Raw genomic sequence first — 24,540 nt, 5'->3', positions numbered from 1 at the left:
TGACAATAAAGACAATCTTCACAGTTACATTTTTAATGCACATAGTTTGTGCTCAATGAAGAAACATTTTTAAATTGAAGAAATAGAACTTTTCCCAATTTTATATTTTAGTTTTGAGACTATAATATAATATAATTACAATATTTCTTCCCCCCTTTCCTTCCCCCAAACCTTTTCCTATACTCCTCTTTGCTCTCTTTCAACTTCATGACCTCTTTTTTCACTAAGTGTTACATCAAATATATGTTCCTAAATATAACCTGCTCAGTGTGAATGTTACTCATGAATGTTTTCAGGGTGACCATTTGATATTGAAAGACAAATTGGTGTGCTGTTCCCTAGGGAAGACTATTTTTTCCACTCAGCATTCTCTAGTTGCCTGTAGTTCTTTGTGTAGAGTTGAGGCATCATGGACTTTAGCATGTCCACTTTCACATGTTTTTTGTTGTTCTTGTTCAGCTCATAGTTAGGCAGACATGTTGATAAAGCTATCGTTGTCACTTCTACTTCACTAGGAGACAGTCTCACAGCAAACTCCTGGATCCCCTGCCTCCTAGAATCTTTCCACCCCCTCTTCTGCCATGTACTCTGAGCCTTACATTCAGGAGTTGTTTTGTTGATGTATCCATTGAGACTGAGCTCCACAAGTTTGCCTTTTGGTTGGTTGTGGTTTTCTGTAGTGGTCTCCATCTATTAGAAAGAAAAGTTTCCTTGATGAGGGGTTAAGACTACTCTTATCGCTAAGTATAAGGACAAATTGTTTAGATTGCTGAAAGTTTACCCATGTTTCCACTATTTGAAAGATTTTTATTATTTACCTTTTGGCATATTTTAATTCCTCAAGGTTGTTTGGTTTATGTACTGGGGATCTATATTCTGTCTCATTCTTTTGGCAAGTAACTTACTGAGGATTCTTCCTATACCTGAACTGTACTAGGTACTGGGGAAATAGGAACAGTAATGGAGTTATAGAATAAGTAGGAAAAACAATAATTAAAGTACAGTAATATAAAATGTCTAAGAGCCATAGGAGAATATGACTAGGTACTCAGCATTTCATCCTAGATAAAAGTAATACTTTTATAAAACAATGTGTATAATCTCTTTTCTTCTTTGCCAGGAAGTTGGATAGCTTAAAGCATTTGGATAGGCTTAAATATAAGACTGAGTCGTTGGCAAGAAAGACTATAGCTACATGTATGGAACCTCCAGTGTTTTCTGAATTAGGGGAGTAATCTGCTCAAGAGTAGCTGTCAGGGAAAACTTCATCATTCTAGAAGTTATATAGCAACATAAGAAGGAAGTTGACCATGGTATGAAGAGTAAACGTGCGCCTTTCTGTGTCTTTCCTTGTTCATAAGGCCCCAGGTCAGGTTATAGAACTCAGAGTCCACAGGAGCAGTATCTTCCAGATGGCCATGTTCCCCCCAGGGAACTTTGGTGTTCTTCCTCTGAGGTGACTGCCCAAAGTGTAGCCTGTTAAAATAGCCAAATTACAGTTAGGAAGTAGCAGTGAAATAATTTCATGGTTTGGTTCACTACAACAAGAACTGTATTAAAGCAATGGTTCTTACTTAATCTATGGGTTGCATCCCCTTGTGGGGTCAACTGACCCTTTCACAGGGATCACTTAAGACTGTCAGAAAACAGATATTTACATTATGATTCATAACTAGCAAAATTACAGTTATGAATTAGCAACAAAAATAATTTTATGATTGGGGGTTATCAAACATGAGAAACTATATTAAAGGGTTGCATCATTAGGAAGGTTGAAGACCAATGGTATTAAATGGTCACAGAATTAGGAAGCACTGTCATAGACTCTGGAAAAATCAGCATGTGGAATCAGTGACCTGGGAACTTGATACCAGCCAAGTATAACCAAAGTCAGGTCTCAGAGAGAGTGGCATGGACGTGCTGTTATGCCATAAAAAATAGGCATTAGTTCCCAAGCACCACAAAGTTTTGTTGTTGTTATTGTTTGTTTGTTTGTTTGCTTGTTTGTTTGTTTAAAGCGGTCTCACTATGTAATCCTGGCTGGCCCAGAAATTGCTATGTAGACCAGTTTAGACTGTTAACTCACAGAAATATACCTCTTGAATGCTGGGACTAAAGGTGTTCACTACCACACACAGCTCAGCCACAGAAGTCTTAAAGGAACCCATTTTGTCTGTGCCATACCTTGTTTGATTGGCGTACATCTTTTCCTTAAGGCCAGACTCCAGATAGCTAGAATCCAGGAAATCTAGTGGATTGTATGATACACACATGGTCCCATCCCCAGCCTGGATGTTAGCCACAGTCAGTTGTTCTTACCCAGTTCCCAAGTTCCCTACCCCAAAAACATGTACCACCCTTCTTTGTAGCCCTCATATTGCCTGTGCATATACAGCCCTGGGCTTCATGGATTAAGTGTGCACCATCTCCTTTGATGATTACATCTGGAAGCCACATGACCTGGGTTGGCAGTAGTGGAATGAGTCATGCAGGAAAGCTATAGCGTTCACCATCACTGTATCTCCATCTGGCCTCACGCCTACCTGCCTCTCTTCAGGGACATTCTGGAAGCTCAGTGGTCATCACAGAGAATCTATCAGTCTCTCCCTTTGGCATACAAAAGTAAATTGTCCCTTTTTGAGCACCCTTCATGTTTTAAAACATTATCACAGTACTACTGCTTTGAGAGGAGATACAATTTAGTTAGGTGAGTTTCTGTTTATTACTGTTGAGGTTTGTGTTGAGTTTTTTTTTTCTGTTTTTCATTTGTTTGTTTAGGTTTTTTTGTTTTTTGTTTTTCAATACTGGGGTTTGAATCCATGAGTTTGATCATCCTAGGTAAGCACTACCAGTAGCGTTACATCCGTGTCCCTTTTTTTGTTTTGAGATAGAGTCCTTCTGTTTCCCCATTTCATATATCAAGTATTCTGATTTCTCTGCCAATGTTTTACCTTTTCAAAAACGTTGTTTTAACATAAGCATAAAGTATATAGCCTTTCCAGGAGTTTCTTTAACTCTGGACAACACTTTGAAGCTCAATGCCTGGTTGAATATTTCTATGATTTATTCCTCTTTACTGCCAAGTACTCAGGAGCTGTTATCTATAGACCTGCATGGGCCAGTTGTACTCTATCCAGATGGTTTTCTCTTATTCTTCTTGGTAGAAAACTTCTTAAATCGGTTACTATTGCTATGATGAAATACCATAGTCCATTACTGAAGGAAGTCATGGCAGGAACTCAAATGGGGCAGGAAGCTAGAGACAGGAGCTGATGCATAGGCCATAGCAGGAAAGTGCTTATTGACTTGCTTGTTTCTCATGACTTGCTCAGCCTGCTTTCTTCTAACCCCAGGACCCCAGTCCAAGGGTAGCCCCATCTTCTATGGCTGCAGCCCTCCCACATTAATCACTAATTAAGAAAATGCCTTACAGACTTGTCTGCAGCCTCATCTTATGGAGGCGTTTTCTCAGTTGAGGTTCCCTCCTCTCAGATGACTGTAGCTTGTGTCAGGTTGACACAGAACTGGCCAGCACAATTGATACCTTGCCAACTTGACACACAAACACATCACTGCTAAGCTACAACCTTTCCTTTCTTTTTTTAGCTGCAGTATTACACATTAATATCAACTTCACAATATAAAATATTTTACAGACTTAAAAGTCTAACAGTCTTATAAATTCTAATACTTTAAAAGTTCAATCTCTTAAAAAAAAACTGGTCTGCCAACTAGTAGGTTCGTGTAAAATCAAAAATAAGTTAAATACTTTCTTACTTCAAGAGAGAAGAGCCAGGGCACAGTCAAAATCTGAACAAGCATAGCCAAGCTCCATTGTATACACACCTCAGTGACCAAGGTCAAGCATAGCCAAACTCCATTCTATGCATACCTCAGTGACCAAGGTCTGAAACCCACTCACCATCTGCTGGGCTCCTCCAGAGGGCCCCATAGTGGGCTGGGCCATCTCATATAAGTCACTAATTAAGAAAATGGAATAAGCTTGCCTACAGCCTAATCTTATGTAAACATTTTTTCAATTGAGAGCCCTCTTCTCAGATGACTCTAACTTGTGTCAAATTGACATAAACTAGCAAGTACAATAGCTCAGCTTAAGCAAAACTGGACTGTGCCTTGTGAGCCTCTCTACCTGGAGAAACACTGGGACAAGAAACAGACTTCTCATAAACTGCTCCTATGTCTAGTCTATTATCCTCGATGAATGGTACCAGTGCTTGTTAGGGGCCTTTACTGTGATCTGACTCTTTCTTTCTGGGCCTGAGAAGCTCTCTGTGTTTTCACTGAGTCACAACTGTGCTGGCTTGTGAGTTAAAAATAGACCCTAGGCATCTGTTTAGTGACAAGCCTCTGCTGACCTGACCAGTCACTCTAATGCTTATAAATATTTGGAGTTGTTTATGGGTTAGTTGCCATTTCCTTTCCAGGGCTTCCTTGCCCCACCTCCTGAAACCAGAAGGGGGCCATAGTACTGAGTGAGTGAGAGCTGGTACATGTTAGACAGATTCAAGGTAACATGTTATTGTGAAATGCTGAAGTTCAGGATAGTTCCTAGGAGCCAGTAGAGCCAGTAGAACTTTGGTCATTTTCTGTAGTGATAATTGTGCTGTCTTACTGGTTCAGCGGGATTTACTGAAAAAAACCCAGGTTTGAAATCACATAGAAGAGAAATCAAGCCAATTCTACTCATTTGCCCTAGGCCTTAGGTTACAGAGCATCAGGTAGGAAAGGTGTTTACCATACCATGATGACTGTGAAAAGTGCTGTGTGAAATATGTACCAGAGCCCTGGGAAGGCTCTCAGTAATATGGCTGCTACTGTCCTTACAGCAGACATTGTGCCTTTGCACAGAATACTTAAAGGGCAAATTAAAGCTTCCTAAAGGCCTGATGTCCAATTGTGTGGTCAGAACTCTTCCAGGTAGGTATTCATGTCTCTTTTTGTTGGTCTTCAAACATACTGTGACCTTAAATGACATTAAACAGCTGCCCAAGAAGTGCCAGCTGTAAACTCTCCAGCTGGAGAAAACCATGACTGAGCTTAAAATAGGACCTTGTCTCTGGTCTGATGGGAGGGCTATGCAGGCCCAAGGGTGGTATGTCAAGCAATATTTTCACTCTCAGGCTAGCCAAACATGAGGAAGAGGAGGTTCAAACCTCTGATAATAGAAGAGCCACCTTTTACTAGGTATGCCAGGCTGTTCCTGTCAGAAGCCCTAGGGTATGTATACCCCTGCCTCTTGGACCCCCAAACCCTGCCTGGTACTTCCTGCTGTTCCTTAGAAAGAAATATGAGAAAAATAGCTCTGAGCAGATCTGGCTACATGAAGTTTAGAGATGTCAGCATCTGAGATAAGCAGGTGGGAAAAGATGAAGGATCCATGGGAGACTTTTCTGAGGATTAAGTATGAGGAGGCAGTTTTGTCTCAAGAGATAGGAAAGAACAAGCTTTGCTTTTAAGTTGATCTTGCTTCTTTTTAAACATGCTTTAGTTAGTGTTTCTGTTACTGTGATAAAGACTATGACCAAAAGCAACTTGGTGAAGAAAGAGTTTATTTTATCTTAAAACTGTCCAGTCATCCTTTGTCACTGAGGGAAGCCAGGCAGGAACCTGGAAGCAAGAACCAGAACAGAAGCCATGGAAGAGTGCTGCTGACTGCCTCGCTCCTCATGACTTGCTCAGCCTGCTGTCTTATACCATCCAGGACACCTGCACAGAGGTAGCACTAACCACAATGGGATGAGCCTTCCTACATCAGTAACTAATTTCAAAAATGCCCCAGAAGCTTGTCCACAGGCCAGTCTAAAGGGCATTTCCTCACTCGTAGTTCCTTCTTTAATATTTCTAGCCTGTGTCAAGTTGACAAAAACAAAGAAACAAAAAACACAGAGCAGTCTAGAATCAAGTCATGATGTCAGAATATAAGTATATCAGAAGCAAACCTGAGAGTACCTGCTAACAGGATTCACACAGAAAGATCAAGCCATCTCCTCAAGAAAAGATACCTGATGAGTCCTAATACCCAAAGTGAAGGTCCTCTACACTCTTTAAACTATGGCCTCTTCCCTGTTCAGGTGCCACCATGGACTGTGACCATTGCTGACTGGCAGCCACACAGCACTGAAGTGATAACCTGCTTGGATCTACACGTGTAAGAAAGAGGAAAACTATGGCTTCTAGCAGCACTGAGACGCAGCTCCAGAGGATCATCCGTGATCTACAAGGTCTGGTTGAGGCTAGTTTTGTGGAACTTGGGCTTGTGCCCTGGATGTTTGTAGAATTCAGCCCTCCCCTTGTTATTCACACACAGGACACATCATATTGAAATATTTGGTTTTCAGATATCCAGTCTCTGTGAAACAGGGAAGACTCACATTCCTCTCAGAGCAACATAGATAGTTTGTGAACAAAATCAAATACTACTAAGAGGACTGGGGCTGGTTTCAGTTGGCATATGTGCTTTAAGCTGCCTAGGTGCCTTTTATGGAATCACCACTATCCCACACCTTGCTGGGCTTTGGTAAGCTTGGGTTTTAAGGGCAGAAACATTCTCCTCTCTTTAAACGGGAAGATGAGAAACTTGGAGATTTCATGTTACATCTCCCCACACCAGCCCTCAGCCATTGATGACCATTTCCCCATGCATTTTAGTCCTAGGCCTGCTTACCTCATGGCTTCCTGAGGGAACCACTTGGATCTGTAACCATTGAAGAAAGGCAAGGGAAGGGATATAATAGTCAAAACTGCAGCTAGACTTTGACAAAATAGCATTTCTGTGGACTGTGGGAGTCCAAGTTTTAGTCTTCTAAATGACTTCCCAAGGACCAGATTTTAGTAGGTCTCTCATCCCTATTACTACTGCAAGGCTTGGTTTTATAAGCCTCTGGAGCTCCAACACATTTGCCACAGAGCTGTGCCAACAACTGTCTCAGTGACACTTCCCTGACAACCTAGAATCTGGGCTCCTGACTGCTTGGGCTAAACAAACACTAGAAATCTTATAGTAAAGGCTGTTGGTCTGGGATAGCCTCAGTGCAGTCCACAGTCTGCATCGGAGATCCAAAGCCAACAAGGTCCATCCCACTTTCTCAGATTTGCTATTTACAGTGCTTTGGGGCCTCTGTTGCATGTTAAGTGTCCATTTTCTCAAAGGCAGACCAAAGGTGTTCCAGATTTAGATTTCGTTTGATTTTATAATATTTTTGAATATTTTGCAATTTTGTAATATTTTGCTGGCTGAACATCTCTTATTTAAAACTCTAAAATGCAAGACTTTTGAATTTATTTTGTTTCATGTGCATATGACATTCTGTAGTAACCTATGGAATCTTGTTTGATCCTGTGAGGCAGGCGCTATTGCTGCTACCATTTTGCAGTGAAGGAAATAGGCACAGTGGTGTATGTGACTTACTTACTATCACAGAACCAGTACAGAACAAAGCTTGCAGTTACACAGCACCAGTCTTACCTCATGACCACATTAGACTTTTCAGCTAAAATGTTTAGTGTTTTTTGTTTTGTTTTAATTTTTACAGATATACAGAGAAAAATAATGGCAATTTGGGCAAATCTATGTTTATCATTGGGTTTTAAAAGTTTTACCACAAAGTAGTCTTTTCTGTGTCACAGTGGGTAGTTTCCAAAGACAGCCTTATGTACCATATTAGCTGATGTCACAGAAATCTCAGAGGTGATTCAGTAGTCTTGAAACATTCATCCCATCTTCAAACCCAACCAACAAATGAGGGGAGCAAACTGCACACTGAGAAGTAAAGGACCAAGGTCTGCTTAGAGCTCTGGTGTTTGCCAACAGAATCTTAAGCTGAGTCTCTGACCCATGTCCCTTATCTGTAAAATGGGGGAGAGGGAGTTGATAATAAGAGATTTCCTAGCTTCCATGTTGTATTTAATTTTTTTCATCTTTTCTCAGTGCTAGAAGTAGAATATATATTATATAACATCTCAGGCTTATTGAAATAAGGCAGACACTCCATTAATGAAAAGTGCGTGCAAAGGTCTGATCCTTAAACAGATATTGTTCTCATTGTTACTGTTATCTGTACTCGATAAGTGCTCTAAAACCCGTAATTAACTTGTGCTGATAGGGTGTAGCGAATGCTGTGGTCTGTGCTAAAGGCTTGGCTCCCACTGTTAAAGAGAAATGGGACCTTTCAGAGCCTATTGACAACCAGTGATTAGGTCATGGCCATAGAGTATCCTGGCTTTTTTTTTTTTTTCTTTCACTGTCCTCTGTCTGTTTTGGTTTGTGATTCTACAGTTGATTAATCCACATACCAACCATTTGTTGACTTGCTGTAAATATATATGTGTATGTGTATATATATATATGTATATATAGCTTGGTGGTAGACATGGATGAATTATAAAAAGTAAAATAAAACCAAACAAAAGAACCCACCCGTGCCCAGTCAGCAAGCTGTTGCGGTATCTCTGGGGGGACTCAGTACACTGGATTCTCCTACCTGAAGTTGTATCACCTGAATAGTTACATTTCCTGTGTGCTTCCAAGGATACTAACCATGTATCCTTGTGCTTCTTGACATTATTTCTGCTCCTTTCTCAGACCTTAGTATATCTAAAATGCATGCCAATTTGGGGGCTGTTAAAATGTGAGGTAGACAAATGTGTCTCTAGTTACATGTTCCTGTTTATTGTCTTAAAGATGCAGTGACAGAACTAAGCAATGAATTTAAGGAAGGCGGAGAACCAATCACAGATGACAGCACCAGCTTGCACAAGTTTTCTTACAAACTTGAGTATCTTCTGCAAGTAAGTGGCCCCTGTCACGTATTGGTTTTGTCAGAGTTGTCTCTCCTTCCCCATTTAAGTGACTGTTATCAGTTTCCAGGATGTGGTTCAGAAAGCACAATGGAGCAGTTAGTCCCTTGTGGTAAGACTAAGAGTCAAAGCAGGCCCAAGAGCTCAGTCCTCCCATGTGAGTGAGTCAGGATGTTCTGGGAACTGAAAGCATTCTTCTGAGGTTTAAGCCATCTTAAGGCATGTCACAGGCCTTTCCAGCAAAGCTCATAAGTGTAATGTAGTTATTTACACCCTTTGAGAACTGTGTGGTGTTTCCCCCTCCAGACACAATATATGTATAAAGCCAAATATAAAGGTAGTTTCCAAGAGTGCAGACTCAAGAGTCTTTTTCCTCAAATATGGTTACCATGGGGCTGGTTATTGCTGAATCAGGGTTAGTCAAGCATTTTAACATTTTTATGGTGTAAATTTTGTGTCTGGTTAGTTTGACCTAGACAACTCTGTTGATTTGGGAAGCACATGCTTTTGAAATAGACAGGAAAGAAATGGATCTGCAATCATTTTACCAAAATTATATGAGGTATTTCTGGGGTTTGTTTTGTGTTATCTAGATTTGATAATAGCAAACATAAATCATGCTTCCATAATCAGGGGGAAAGGCTATAAATGGTATAGAGATACCTACCGTACTTTACAGTGTCACATGCCACCAAAGAACACTGGGTGGGAGCTGCTAGAAGGAATGACAGGCATGGAAGTACTCACCTTATGCCTCCGACTGGTTCTTTGTTGACACTGATTATGAAGGTTTGCTTCGTTCGTTCCTCTTTCCCAGATAAGCCCATTTTAGTGTTGAATTTGAAAGTACTCAGCACTCACATTCATTTTGGTTTTTCATGTACTTTAAAACAGTGTTGACTATTGAGAGTTGAAGAGTGGATAAGAAAACATTGCCTGGGTTCTCTGAGTTACCGTACAGTCAACACCTTTAATGTTAACATAAGACTCTTCAATTGAATCTCCTTATCATATTGGAGGTTTCCCACCAAACTCTGGTGGTAACCCTTAAGAGGATAAATCAATCTCAATCAATCAATCTCTCTCTCTCTCTCTCTCTCTCTCTCTCTCTCTCTCTCTCGCCCCTTTCTCCTTCTTGCCTTTCCCCCTCCTTTCCTACCTTCCTTCCTTTCTTTTTTTCTTTATTAATCAGTCAGTCATCTATCTAGCTTGCTACACTGGAGCTACAATTTAGGTTTTCTATATGCTAGAAAAGTACCAATAGAAAAATCTTTTGGGATAACTATTATTTCTAAATCTTGTTAATCATATAACCTTGAGCTGGTGTTTAGTAGCCTCTCCCACATCCACATCTACGGTTTCTGCATTAAAATACTCTTGTTTTGAGATTTGCATAGTCTGAGTTGCCAATAAATAAAAATAAGAACATCAAGAGGCCTCCTCCAGTGCTTGTCCCTAGGAAGCTAGCAGTGTTTATCACATTAGGAAGGCATGTGCAACAGTAGTCTCAGGCTTCCTGTCTGTTCCTTTCTCTGCACAGTTTGATCAGAAGGAGAAGGCTAGCCTCCTGGGTAGCAAGAAGGACTACTGGGATTACTTCTGTGCGTGCCTAGCCAAGGTGAAAGGAGCCAATGATGGGATTCGATTCGTCAGGTCCATCTCTGAGGTAAGACATACCATGAAGAGAAAGACCACCTGTCTTCCACTGGCCTGCCTAAAGCTTCTTTGTGGATACCTCTTCTACACATAGCTAGGTATACCATGAACTCTGGGTGATTAAGAAGCCAAGAAATGTAGGCCAGGCATACTGGATACCCGTTACATGGTTCAAGCTCATGGAAACTATCTGAATTTAGACTAAGCAGAAATGAGCCAGGCCCTAAATTTCACTTCCTATCTAGGCTGTTCACACTGGGAGTCTCTGTTCATGGAACCCTTTGGAAGTGTGCAGCACCACTTCCTTTTTCAAAAAAATTATTTTTTCTTTAGAGTTGGTAAGCCAGACAACTCACTAGGTAAAGGCACTGGCCAACAAGCCTGATGACCTAAGTTTCATCTCTAGAACTCACATGGTAGAAAGAACAGACCTTCCCTCATGTGCCATGACACATACATGGCCTGGCATGCACACATACACATACATACACATGCAAAATGAATGAATGAATAACAAATTTTTTTTTTTAAGTTGCTAGGCTGTCTTGCTGACAGTTTGCTTAGGAAACTTAGATTTGAGGTGAGGAGGATAAGGTAGAATTTCAAAGATATTTTGTATCATGCAGGGCTGCTAAGTAACTTTCAATATCCAGTTGGGCCCTTGAGGAAGGGCTAAATGCCCTGGTTTTGTCTTAACTACAAAATTAATAAATAATAAAAAAAACCACACCACATTATATACCCTTCTTCATTTGTGGATCCTAATTTGCAATCTTGTCTCAAGATCTCTGTGGCAGTTTCTTTAATTCATTTGTCTTGACTGCCTTGTACCAGAACCTAGAAGGCCCTGTGTTGAATCCCATAACAGAGTCTGCTCACCATACCATATTGTGAGTAACTAGACCTCAGATGATCTCCTTTATTCCTGTCTCCCAAGCCCACTCCCATCCCCATTACCAATGACTCCCTTCTCTCACATCATCCCAGTCAACCTATATGTGAAGTACACATATATGGGAAGCAAGTGAACCCTGAAATTTTGGGAAAGAGGTTGGTAAAGTTTGTGCATTTTATCTTCTGACAAGTATGGAATTACTTTAAAATCAGCACATAGGCTCTTTGCCTGGCCTCAGAAGCCACAGTGTTAGAGTGTTGGATGTTCTAGCATTAACACTCCAAGGTATACCAACTAGAGCTAGGGTGTTTCTTCTTATAGATAGGAACAATATTAAGCATACTGACATCAAAGGCTCAACGTATTTTGCCAGCTGCACCCTCGAACTCTGGGCAATCGAGGAAAGATGGCAGCTCTGAAAGTTTATCTGCATGTATCTTTAATGTCAGTGTTAATGTTTAATGTCAATGTTAATGTTTATCTGCATTATCTTTAATGTCAGTGTGGTGTGGGTTGATATTGTAAAGTTGGTGAGAAACTCAAGTCTATGATGTAGAGCAATGTTTAATGTTATCAGAAATTTGGAGACATTCCATCTTCACTTTTTTTTATCTAAAATTTATTTATTTATTTGTGTATATGAGTATGCTGTAGCTGTCTTCATGCACACCAGAAGAGAACATTGGATCCCAGTACAGATGGTTGTGAGCCACCATGTGGTTGCTGAAGAATTGAACTCAGAACCTCTGGAAGAGCAGTCAGTACTCTTAACCTCTGAGCCATCTCTATACACACACACACACACACACACACACACACACACACACACATACACACACACACACACACACACACACACACACACACACACACACACACACACACACCTCACTCTTGTCTCCTATTCTTCACACATTGCATTGGCACTGAAGCCATAAGTGTGTGACTTTGGACAGATGAACTTTTAACAGTCAGTTAGTTTTCATTCCTAGGATCATGAAGTGATTACTAAAAGAGTCTACTTTTCAGCTGTTTTCTTCCTCTCCTCATAAAGCATTCAGACCTTTTGAGGCCATGCAGACAAATATTAAAGAAGTTAAGGAAACTGTGTGCTGACTTCTAGCTGCTCATACAAGTTTTAATGGCAATTTCCTGTGTGACCCCATTTAATTATATATGAAAGCTGTTCTCTGTCTTGGAATATCACAAGGTGGGGCAACTGCTGTATATTCAGTACCTTAGTACTCAGGTATCCTTTGGGTCTTCAAATGTAACGTGAATTTAACAGGTCAGAAGTATTTATTGGACTCCTCAGCACCTTTTGAGCAGGAGATAACCATTTGGACTAACATATGGGATTGTTCTTCTGGAGGCTCAAAATGGGATCTTCCAAGATTGTGTTTCCCAGAAGTAGTGGAGGCCAGCTCTGCTCCAGGTGCATAGCACAATGGTCTACAGACACAGCTCATGGTTCTTGAAAGTCTTCTGGCCTGTGCTGCTGTTGTGTGTCTTTTCAGTGCTAACTCAAGATCTAAAACAATTTTAAGGGATATATAGTTATTTTCATTTGCAGTACACAGGAAATAATCTTTTTTCCCAAAGGACATTTAAAAATACCTTTAAGTAAGTAGCTAGCTCCCTTTATATAATCATCTCTTCAACTAATGAGCTCAAATATTATCATATAAGAAGTTTTACTGTTGAATAAGAGGAATAGTGACTTACTCCTGCTCTGGGAGCTTGCAGACAGAGTGGTTTTGTGGGCAGAGGTCTCATTAAATTCCACCACTACTCCAGTTTCTGAGTATGTGGATGTGCACCTTGCCTAACTGTTCTTGGCTGCTCAGATGTTCCCATTGAACACTTTGTTCCCAACTCACTCATCAGAGGAGAAAGTGTTTGTACATGGGTGTGACCTCAAGGTTGTCCTCTAAGCATCTTTTGAGATAACTATTTAGAAACACACCATAGTGCTTTATATCAAGTTGTCTGCTGCCCACCTACTTCCACTTCAGCCATTACGACTATGTGCAGTATGGACACACAGAAATGTCTTCTGCTTTCTGTAGTTCATGAGGTTTTGTGTCTTCTAGAACCACTTCATATTAAATCATTTCCTTGAGTCATCAATAAGAAGATAAATACTTCTGAGTTAAAGGTGTTAACTGCTACTGGGATGTTTACAGCATCATTGGTGCCTTAGTGGTATGCTACATACTTCCTGTCTGAATCCAGGATATCTTGACAGAGAATTGTAAGACCCTTTTGTGAACAAACTACTGTCATTCCTCTCCTACCACATTTGACCTTTAAAGAGATAAGAGAATGTTGGCCCTTCTTTCTCTACTTAGATCCAGAGCTTGTATCGACAGATACCTGTGGTAGGTCCAAGTATTTTGAATTCCTGACTGCTTCTAGGACTGATTAATTTGCAAACCTGTCTCACGCGTCTTCTCTGGCAGTTCCGTTTAATCCACTTGTCTTGTCTGCCATGTGCCCATAGCTGGTAGGGCCCTGCATTGCAGCCTCATTGCGGTGTCTGCCCAACATAACTTGTTGTAAGTGACTAAACCTTAGATGGATCCCTTTATGCCTTTACATGGTTTGTTGTAGAGTTCTGGACTCTTGGGCTTTTCTATGACATCTACTCATAGGTGACAAGACTTCATGGAAAGAACTATTCTCATCTGTAGCACACTGACTATGGGCAATGAGTTGGCTTATCTGAAAAGAAACAAGCCCAACTAGGAAAATATGGATAGATACATGGGGGGGATTGATGATTTTATTTTCATAATGGAGACAAAAAGAGGCCATTATTTGTCTGGCAATACCTTTGCAAAGCTCCCCTTATACAGCTCCACTTTCTTTCTGTTCTTCCCCTTTCTACATGTTCCAACCAGACCTCTTAAGGCCTCTGTCCCTGAGCCTGACATTCCCCCAACCCCAGTACCTTAAGACCAGCACAAGAAAATCTTAACATTCTTGCCTCCTGTAGCTTCTATGTGAGAAGCCATTCAGCTACCTCCAGATATGATATCACTTCTTACTCCAGATTAAATCAAGGGGTTTCCTGTCTGACTTGGAGATTCTGATGGAAAGAGGAGCAACAGTGACTCCATCGAATGCTCAGATGTTTGAGTTGCATTGATAGATCTTTCTTCATTGTTTATAGAGTATTTTCAGATGGCCTAGGATAAGTAGCCCTTCTTCAGGCCTCACTCAAGGGTGACAGTGCCTGATGTTTGGTGTCTTTTGAGGGATATGAGGGCTGCTACTGTCAGAATAGACTTGAATAGCATGTTCTGTCCTGTATGTGGCCTTTGCTAATCCTCGATGAGGCAGGTGTTTAATCTCTATATAATCTGTGTTTTCAGCTCCGAACATCTCTAGGAAAGGGGAGAGCCTTCATTCGCTACTCTTTGGTGCACCAGAGGTTGGCAGACACCTTGCAGCAGTGCTTCATGAACACCAAAGTGACCAGGTAATTGTGAGTCTGTGCTGGACTTAACCATGTAGCACTGATAAACAGAAATTGTGTCAGCCAGAATATTAGTGGCAGGTGCCTCTAGTTTCTTTCTACATCCATATTCTTTGTACTTCTTACCAGTCTTTGAGCATGTAAGTGAAAGTAGGGAAGGGGAAAAGGCTACCTTTTTCTAGTTCTCACATGTGCTCAACTATGACACTAGAACTTAGAGCCGGATCTTTTAACTCCTGATGCCATGTGTCTTTCACACTGGGGCCAGTGTTCCTTTGCCTCCTAGAAGATTACCTGTTGGGTTTTCCTTCACTTAGCTGAAGCCCCCACCTACCACAGAGTCAGTACCCATCAGCATGTCAGGGCTCCTTGGAGACTGAAGAGCAACTGCTGTGAGTCTAGGTTTCCCACATGTCAGTCTTTGTACCTCTTAAGTGGGACAGCCTCACCAGGAAACAGTAAGGGAAGGAGAGAGGTGAGCCTAAATGGATGAAGGTAAGGGAGCGTCAGATGAAGATGTAGATCTGGGGCCACAAGGCCAGACATCTTTGTCTTGCCCAGCATTCCATTTCTAGTTCTACGCTGCTTCTCCCTAGACATCAGAGTTAATGAAAGAAAGAACTTTTGAGTTAAAAAATAACAGGCAAAATCTTTAACTTTATTTTGTCACCTTTAAGGTTGATATACATAAAAGAATAGTTCTTATACAAAAGACAGGCTTGTGAGTTACAAAAACATTTGTGCATTTGATTTGAAAAGTATATTGTTTTAGGTATTGGTAGAGATTGCCATAAATAGTTCAGTAACACAGACCTCAGATATCAGCCAGGTAGTTACTCATCAGGACTATCTTTTTAATTTCTTATTGCTTCATGTTAAATGAATAAATGTGCATACATTTCTAGATAGACATTTGTTTTTTGGCTTTTAATTTGATGACTGGGGCTGGAGAGATGGCTCAGCCGTTAAAGGCTAGGCTCACAACCAAATATATAATTTGATGACTGAATAGAAATTAGAAATGAGCCCAGTGTGTCATAGTGCATTATGTGACAGGAATAAAAGCTGAAGTTACCTTCCCAAAAGCAAGTGTCCTGTCTCCTACAGTTGCCCTTTCCTGGCAAATCACTGAGATTTTAATATCTCAAAGTCTTTGTAAGAACACAGATACTATATATGTAGTAAGCATCCAGTTTGTTGTAACCATTTTCTTTGAAGTAAAGAACATTTATTGAGAACCTATGGTCTGGCAGTAAAAGATAAAATGATTTGCTTGGTTTTTGATTTAGTAACGTGAATCACTGGATTTGATGAAGCAGAACTACACAGGACGGTCTTCAGTAGATTCATTCTTTGTTTATCCGTCTCACTATTCAATTCTCACAGTGTTTTGTTTTCTGCAGTGACTGGTATTATGCAAGAAGCCCCTTTCTGAAGCCAAAGCTGAGCTCTGACATTGTGGGCCAGCTGTATGAGCTGACTGAGGTTCAGTTTGATCTAGCATCAAGAGGCTACGACTTGGATGCCGCCTGGCCAACATTTGCCAGGTGCTTTGCTGAATTGCTTTCTAAGAGTTGAGGAAAGGGATGCTTAGCATTTTGAAGACATCTGCCTAGTCATTTTGCTTGCTCAGTAAATTATACATAGCTTCATGACTATTTTTTCCTGCCTTCCCTTTTATTCATTCATTTGTATCAGTATTGACTCAGGGGCTTTTTGGGTGGTGGTGGTTTTTGTTTGTTTTTGTTTAGGGGGCTTGCATTCTGTCATTATTTGGGATCTTAATTGACCCATATTTGTCCAGTGGGAGACCTTTCAGGCTGATACTTGTGGAGTTTCTTTCTTCTGCCTGATATATTCTATTTTTAAGAAATAAAATATTGTAGATATAACTAAGGCCCCACTCTACTGTTATCTTTCTCCTTTCTTTCCAGAGGTAAACACAGCACTCACAGTTGAGGCATATTAATAGCAAGGTTTTTTTCACTATATGTACATGAATCCATAAATATTTTATGATAATGTAATGTTCTTTATAGTATATATTTTCAAAATATATACTATATGTCATGAGGAAGCTATTATTGATCACTAGTTGAGAAAATGCCCTACAGATGGATCTGGTGGAGTCAATTCTTCAACTGAGATTCTTTTCTTTCTCATGACTCTAGCTTGTGTCAACTTGATACACAAAACAGCCAGTACACCTAGTAACTATCAACACCACTGCCCGTGTGTATGTTTGCATATATGTATGTACCTGAGTTTGTTTATCTGAATACAAGTGTGTCTGTTCTGTGGCCCCACAGGAGGACGCTAGCCACCAGCTCTTCTTACATGTGGAAACCCCCCAGCCGAAGCTCCAGCATGAGTAGTTTAGTGAGCAACTACTTGCAGGTAACGTCAGGAAGGCTGGGATTAGTAGGCTGTTAGGGTGACCAGGGTAATCTCAAATACTTATTCTAAGCAGAGTAATATAACCCCTCAAACTATATTCTTTATGCCCTGGAATTTAGATTTTTTACAGCCAGATAAAATTTAGAACCTTTTAAAACTGAACTCTTAAAATATTTAAAGAATCTTAGAAGATATAATTTAGCACTGAGGTTAGAATTGACGCTGTCACCTTCTGTATCCAACTAAGGGAAAATTACTTAACTTGTAGCTTCCGCTCTTTCTTCTGTAAGAGGGATTAATAAAATCTCTCTGGTCCTAAGTGGAGGAACAAGTGAAAGAGTACTTAAGAACAATGGATCAGGAAGTCCTAACTTTTTCAGAAATGTGAACCTATCATAACTATATAATAGCAATTTATTTGCAGTACAAAAATACTCATTATGTATAAAGAATATTAAAAATGGAAAAGACTACTCTTTAGCCTCATTTTGTGATTTTTATCATGCCGTGGTGCTGTGGGTATAATACAGTGGGTTAACCTGAATATCAGTGTAACTGAGTTTAGATTCTATAAGAAACAATATCCTTTAAACTTATAAAACTGATGGAGGCTGGTAGAAAAGTGATTCTGCTTATCAGTGGGGTTTGTAGGACCTTGAATGTGCTCTGACCTCAGGGCAGGTGCTAGGAATGTAAGGTTTCTAGTCCTTGGACTAGCTCTAAAAATTTACCTTAGGTAAATTACCTTTAGGTAATTCCTTTGTTTTTATTCTACTTTCATTGAATACAAAAACTTATCCAAATAGCTGGGCCGCTTCATTCCAAAGCTCCTGTCTTTTACTTTCTTGTAGACTCAGGAGATGGCCTCCAGTCTTGACCTGAATAGTTCTCTAAACAATGAAGCACTAGAAAGCTTCGATGAGATGCGGCTGGAGCTGGACCAGTTGGAGGTTCGGGAGAAACAGCTACAAGAGCACGTGCAGCAGCTAAACAGGGAAAACCAAGCACTTCGAATGACGATCAGCAAGCAAGGGGGGCAACTTCAGGTAGAGAAGGAAACGGGGTACCTTGCAGTCGAGGATAGCATTGACCTCGTGAGCCTGGTGGCAGAGCTCCAGAAGCAGGGGGAGGTCACCCAGGCCACAGTGAAGAAGCTACAGACATGTCTACAGGCTCTGGAGTTAGCTGTAGACCAGAAAGAGACCAGCCACTCAGTCTTGCAGCTTGAGAACGTGGCACAGGCACTTGACGCTGTGAGAGACTCCTTGGGTAGGAAGAACCAGCTTCTAGCCAGCCTTTCTGAATGCCTCACTAGGGCTGAAAAAAGGGAACATCCATCTCTGGACACAAAGCTTCATCAAGAGCCAGTTCCTACTGACCTGGCCCTGAAGTTCCAGGAGCTGAAGGGAAAACTTCAAACCCTAGAAGGAGAGAACACCAAGGCCCAGGAGCTAAACAGGCAGCAAAGTCTCAAGCTAGAGCAGCTGGCCAAGGAGCTGCAGCTGAAGGAGGAAGCCCGAGCTAGCCTGGAACACTTAGTGAAGGATGCGGTCCCACTTCAGGAAGAGCTATCCGGAAAGAAGCAAGAGTCAGCTCAGCTCCGACGACAGCTTCAGGAATCCCTGGCCCACTTGAGCTCTGTGGAGGAGGAGCTGGCTGAAGCCAGACAGCAGGAAAAGCAGCATCGAGAAGAAAAACAGCTACTAGAGCAGGAGGCCAAGTCTCTGACATGGCAGCTGCAGCTCCTAGAGACCCAACTAGGACAGGTGAGTCAGCTTGTGAGTGACCTGGAGGAGCAGAAGAAGCAACTCATGCAGGACAAAGACCATCTCAGCCAGAAAGTAGGAACACTAGAGCAGCTAGCTGAGGCCCATGGGGCAAGTAAGAGTAAAGAGGCTGTCCCACCACAGGCTGGGGAGATGCCAGAAAAGGGGCAGCACTGCCTCCAGGAAGAACAGGTAAACAATGCCACAGTGCGAGGGGCAGACCAGGACGAGTTACAAAAGGTCAACCAGGAGCTACAGAAGGAGCTGCAGAACATGGCTGTGCGCAACCAGCTCCTAGAAGGCAAACTGCAGGCCTTGCAAACTGATTACAAGGCACTGCAGCAGCGAGAGGCAGCAATCCAGGGCTCTTTAGCCTCCCTGGAAGCTGAGCAGGCCAGCATCCGGCAGCTGGGAAACCAGATGGAAGCAAGCCTCCTGGCTGTGAGGAAAGCCAAAGAGACTATGAAGGCCCAGGTGGCAGAGAAGGAGGCTGCCCTGCAGAGTAAGGAGGGCGAGTGCCGGCAGCTGCAGGAAGAGGCAGAGCAGTGCCGGCTTCGGACAGAGGCCCAGGCCCAGGAGCTCAGAGCTCTTGAGAACCAGTGCCAGCAGCAGATTCAACTGATTGAGGTCCTCTCTGCAGAAAAAGGCCAACAGGGACTCAGCCTACCCCAGGTCAACACAGCCCAACTGGCCCTGTCTCAAGCACAGCTTGAAATTCACCAGGGGGAAGCCCAGCGGTTACAGAATGAGGTGGTGGACCTCCAGGCCAAGCTCCAGGTGGCCCTAGGTGATCGAGACAAGTTACAGAGCCAACTGGGTGTGGCTGAGGCAGTTCTCGGGGAGCACAAGACCCTGGTGCAACAACTGAAAGAACAGAATGAAGCCCTCAACAGGGCCCATATTCAGGAGCTGCTGCAGTGCTCAGAGAGAGAGGGGATACTGCAGGAGGAGAGCATCTACAAGGCCCAGAAGCAGGAGCAAGAGCTACGAGCCCTGCAGGCAGAGCTGTCACAGGTGAGGTGCAGCTCTGAGGGAGCCCACCTGGAGCATGCAGAGCTACAGGACCAGCTGCACCGAGCCAACACAGACACAGCTGAGCTAGGCATACAGGTCTGTGCACTGACAGCTGAGAAGGATCGGATGGAGGGGGCCCTGGCCAGCCTAGCCCAGGAGCTCCAGGACTCCAAAGAAGCAGCACTACAGGAACGAAAGGGCTTAGAGCTCCAAGTGATGCAACTTCAGCAAGAGAAGGAGAGCTTGCAGGAAAAGCTGAAGGCAACTGAGGAGGCAGCCAGTTCATTCTCTGTTCTTCAGGCACAGCTGGCCCAGGCTGAGCAGCTGGCCCAGAGCCTCCAAGAGGCTGCACACCAGGAACAAGATGCCCTTAAGTTCCAGCTAAGTGCTGAGATTATGGACCACCAGAACAGACTAAAGGTAAACTCAGCTTTAGCCATCTCTCAAGGTATACCTTGTGGCAACATAATTAGATGGCCCTGCAGCAAGGAAAAGGTGAAAACCAAAGAATGCTCTAGTTCCATTCTATTGTAGTAGCTCACACTTCTTTACATAAATACATGAGGCAGAGCATGGGGAGCAGTAGCTTCACATGGAGCCTCCACTTCGTCTGTGGCATATATTGGCCTACACAGTACTTTTTAAAATTAGAAGTCAATATTGACAGAGCAGGATGTACACAAATTGAGTTTTGTGGTTTCTTTTGAATTCTCAGGAGATCTAATAGCCCATTTCCAAATCTCCACAAGGCAGAGTAGGAGTGCACACAATCTTCTACTTCTTCCCCTTTTGTGTGTTTGTGTATAGACATTCCACAAATAAGTTTCAGCCTTTAGCTCTACCTTATCTTTTGGAGCCCCACCCTCCATAGGGTCACCAGTGTGTGGCAGCTCTTGAATCCTGGCCCTAGTTCTTTCTGTAATAATCAGCTTCTCTGAGTACTATCCTGATGACTGGCAGGGTGTAGGGAACTGGCTCTGTTTAGAAAAGCAAGACCCTTACAGCAGACAAAGCTGTGAGGCACCAGTAAACCATGAGTCTTTGATACTTTATGAAGAAAAGGCGCTAAAGGATGATAAATGAGAATATAAACAGGTAGCCACACTACTTTGATTTCTAGTGTGTATCACTAGTAGGTCAGGCCTCTGCTCTCAGACTACTCTATACCCTCTCCTATGCATTTCTAAAAGTGCCCTCCCTACCCCATGAGACTCATGGGCTTGTAGAAATTGCACTTGCAGAAATTGTTTAAGGAACAAGCTGAGCCTCCTTTCCTAGTAAACTTGCAAGTATTTCGTTACCAGTAGAGAAGAAACTTGTTGAGCCACTTCAAGAAACAAAGCAGTCTTATTTTTAGAAACCATTTGGGTGATAAAAGTGAAGGAGTTTCAGAGCAAGAACCTCTCTCTTATGATGCCTTCCTTATTCTTTCCAGACAGCCAATGAAGAGTGTGGGAGCCTCAGGGCCCAGCTAGAAGAACAAGGCCAGGAGCTGCAAATGACTAAGGAGGCTGTGCAGGAACTGAAGGTGAGCCCAGCAGGTGTGCTATCAAGGAAAGGGGATCTGGTCTGCTTTTACTAGGTTGTCGAAAGATGTTTCTCACAGTACTGTCAGTTGGTGACAAACTAAGACAGTCATCGGTTCAGACAATATCACAAGTCTATGCCATAAATTCCTTCCATTCCCTGGACTTTGGGCTAAAAGGAAATTGTTCTTAGTCACCTCCGTTGGCATTCTAAGTGGCACTTGTCCCACCAGTAACTGCACTTCGTGCCACCTGCACTCTAGCATCCCACCGAAGAGGAAGTCATGCCTTACAAATGAAGAGCAAAGGTTCCTAGCCTCATAAACTTCAGCACAAAACCTTCACCGTAGAAGTGGCCTTACCAGGCAGTGTGAATAACATACCAATCTCTTCTTCCATAGAGGGTAAGCTTTAAGCTTTGTGTCTTCCCCCTGATGTCCTATACTAGATCACCAAGGCGACCATGGAGGAGAAGCTGAATTGCACCGGTAGCCACCTTGCAGAGTGCCAGGCCACTTTGCTACGCAAAGATGAAGAAAGCGCTATGCTTCGAATCAACCTAGAGAGGTCAGTCACTGGGACACCCATACAGCTACTGGTGGTTTCAGGGAGTGGGTAGATTTACTCATTTTAGAAAATCAGCCACTTGTATTAGATGAGGAAGTCCTGCAAGTCATGTCACCAGAAAGCACGGGCCAGAAGCTTGTCACAGAAAAGTTGGATAACTTCTGCAGCAGTCCACAGGAGTCAGGGTGCTTTTCATATGGTTCAGCTTTTTACCTTCTGCAAGGCACACCTTATTGCAGGAGCTTTTGGGACTACGGCTTGGGGTCCAATAATAGACATAGAGACATGTGTATAGTATCAGGCTGCTACCTGTTTCTGGGGCAGTCCCTCAGCTACTCATTAGCTCCACCAGGCCTCCCTGCCCAGTTACAGAGATTGGAAGACTTACCAGGTAGAAGACCTACTAAGGCGCCCAGCACCCTCCCCAAGGCAGAACATCCCAAAGACACCTGAGAGCAAGGTCCCTTTTTGTAACCACCTCTGAGAGACCACACCTCTCCTTTATGTCCTGACACTTCTCTCCTGCTTGTCCTCCGTCACTACTCCATAATTCTCTTTCCATCTGGCTTTTCCCAATATCCCAAAGATCCTGTCTAGGAATCCTTACAGAAATTTCATGTCCCACTCACTTAGGGTGTGTTAGTATCTCAGAGTGTCTCTGCCATCCCTTCATGTTTGAGGAGGAGGTAGAGAGAGTCTCAGATTTTGGGGTAGTGTATAACCATGATAAGCAGATCATGCCTCACCATGAGAGGAGAAAGCTAAGAGGGGAAAGCTGGACCTTTCATTGATTGCCAAGAGAGCCCAGAAATTCTAGGAAGCTGAATATCAGAGCTAACCAGGAAAACTTATTTCTCCCCTCCCAGAACACAGAAGGAACTTGAAAAGGCTACATCAAAATTCCAAGAATATTACAACAAACTCTGCCAGGAGGTGACAAACAGGGAAAGGAATGACCAGAAGATGCTTGCAGACCTAGATGACCTGAACAGAACCAAGAAATACCTTGAGGAGCGGCTGATAGAGCTGCTCAGGTGAGTGGGGGCAGTTGGGGACCCTGTCCAGGATTGGCTTTTCTTTTTAAAAACTTATGGAAATGACAGTTCAGTGAGAATGGGCCCTTTTCCTCAAGTTCTGCCCAGTGGTGGACTGCTAGGGAGCCATATGTCTGCAGGATCCTACAGACTCTGGCAGTCTTCAAGGCTGCATCTCCCTGATCACTCCAGTGTTCATTCAGTTTGGCTGTTTGTTTGGATGCAGGATTATGTTCAAACTCTGGGTGCCTGGCTAAAAATTAGAATAAAATGGCGTTTAGTAACTTTGGTCATTTCCTTATCTCTTGCCTGTTTCCAGTGAGCCTTCTCCTCTCTTGCTGTTCCCCTTTCCTTTGATTAGGGCTCCCTATAGGGACCCAGCTGCCGTGTCCATGTGGAAACCAAACTAGAAAGGGCTCTGAGGGACCCAGCATGTTCCACTCTTGCCACTCAAGATTAGCCATGGTATGGTGCTTACTTTCCAAGAGAGATATGGGAAGCTGTAATTTCTGTGAACTGTCCTGATTGTTAAATGGTTGCAAATCATTCACAAATTTTAACTTTTTCTTAAAGAAATCAAATCTACAAGATAAAATACTGTAGCTATTTCTTCCTTTCCTCTGTCCCTCCCTCCCTCCTTCCTTTTTTCCTTTCTTTTTCTGTGACAAATACTTGGCAAAAGCAACTTAATGGAAGAAAGATTTGATTTGGCTCAGTGTTCAGATAGTTTTAGGTGGTCCTGACATAAAAATGGGATTGGTTCAGTTTATGGCAGTAGAAACTTAGAGTGGTAGTAATTCTCCATGTCTTAGCAGATGAAGAAACAGAGACTTCCAGTGACCCACCTTCACCACCATGCCTTCCATCCCAAAAGTTCCATAGCTTCCTCAAATAGCACCACTAGTTTTGGAGGGCCAAGAGATTAAACACATGAGGAGTTATTTCAAACTTAAAGTTTTATCTATGAACACTCCATAGCAAACTTTCCAAGACAAAAAAAAAAATCTTTTGCTTTGTTTTGCTGTGTTTATTATGAGACAGGGTCTTACTATATACTTCTGACTGACCTGAGACTCTATGTAGATGAGGCTGGCCTCAAACTCACAGAGATCTACCTGCCTCTGCCTTGCAAGTGCTGGAATTAAGTATGCTAGCACACCCAGCTTTCAAGACAATAGCTCTTACACAACTGCCCCTTGAAAACTGAATGTGTAAAGAGACACTTGATAAAACCTGAAGCAGAAAGGATCTGACTCACTTCCATTTATGGTGGAGCAGTCATGGATATGCTGTGCCTACATCTACTTACTCATTAGAATTCCAGGTGTCTTCTTGAGGAATGTGGTAGAGGAACCAAATAGTTCTCACATTCTAGGATATGAGTATC

The 24,540-nt window shown here is 42.4% G+C and overlaps 1 protein-coding gene across 3 annotated transcripts in view; it reads left to right on the top strand.

Annotated features, from left to right (window-relative positions):
* Fyco1 (FYVE and coiled-coil domain autophagy adaptor 1) overlaps positions 1 to 24,540 on the top strand; it is a 67,273-nt gene that overhangs the window by 3,912 nt on the left and 38,821 nt on the right. The window contains exons 2-12 of one of the 3 annotated variants that reach the window (NM_001106870.1): positions 4,446 to 4,565; positions 6,093 to 6,242; positions 8,702 to 8,808; positions 10,358 to 10,483; positions 14,746 to 14,852; positions 16,253 to 16,396; positions 17,159 to 17,246; positions 18,098 to 20,446; positions 21,462 to 21,554; positions 22,001 to 22,119; positions 22,986 to 23,153. In NM_001106870.1, the coding sequence (NP_001100340.1) occupies positions 6,188 to 6,242; positions 8,702 to 8,808; positions 10,358 to 10,483; positions 14,746 to 14,852; positions 16,253 to 16,396; positions 17,159 to 17,246; positions 18,098 to 20,446; positions 21,462 to 21,554; positions 22,001 to 22,119; positions 22,986 to 23,153 (3,356 nt within the window). In that variant the 5' untranslated portion in view covers positions 4,446 to 4,565; positions 6,093 to 6,187. Of the gene's footprint in view, positions 1 to 4,445; positions 4,566 to 4,994; positions 5,239 to 6,092; positions 6,243 to 8,701; positions 8,809 to 10,357; positions 10,484 to 14,745; positions 14,853 to 16,252; positions 16,397 to 17,158; positions 17,247 to 18,097; positions 20,447 to 21,461; positions 21,555 to 22,000; positions 22,120 to 22,985; positions 23,154 to 24,540 lie in introns of those variants that run through there. The other 2 variants (XM_017595602.3, XM_039081318.2) reach the window with 2 other exon arrangements.

Source organism: Rattus norvegicus, chromosome 8 (genome assembly GCF_036323735.1).
Source record: "Rattus norvegicus strain BN/NHsdMcwi chromosome 8, GRCr8, whole genome shotgun sequence".
Classification (NCBI taxonomy): Eukaryota; Metazoa; Chordata; class Mammalia; order Rodentia; family Muridae; genus Rattus; species Rattus norvegicus.
Note: the sequence above shows the minus strand (reverse complement) of the source record. Positions and strands in the feature narration are given on the sequence as shown.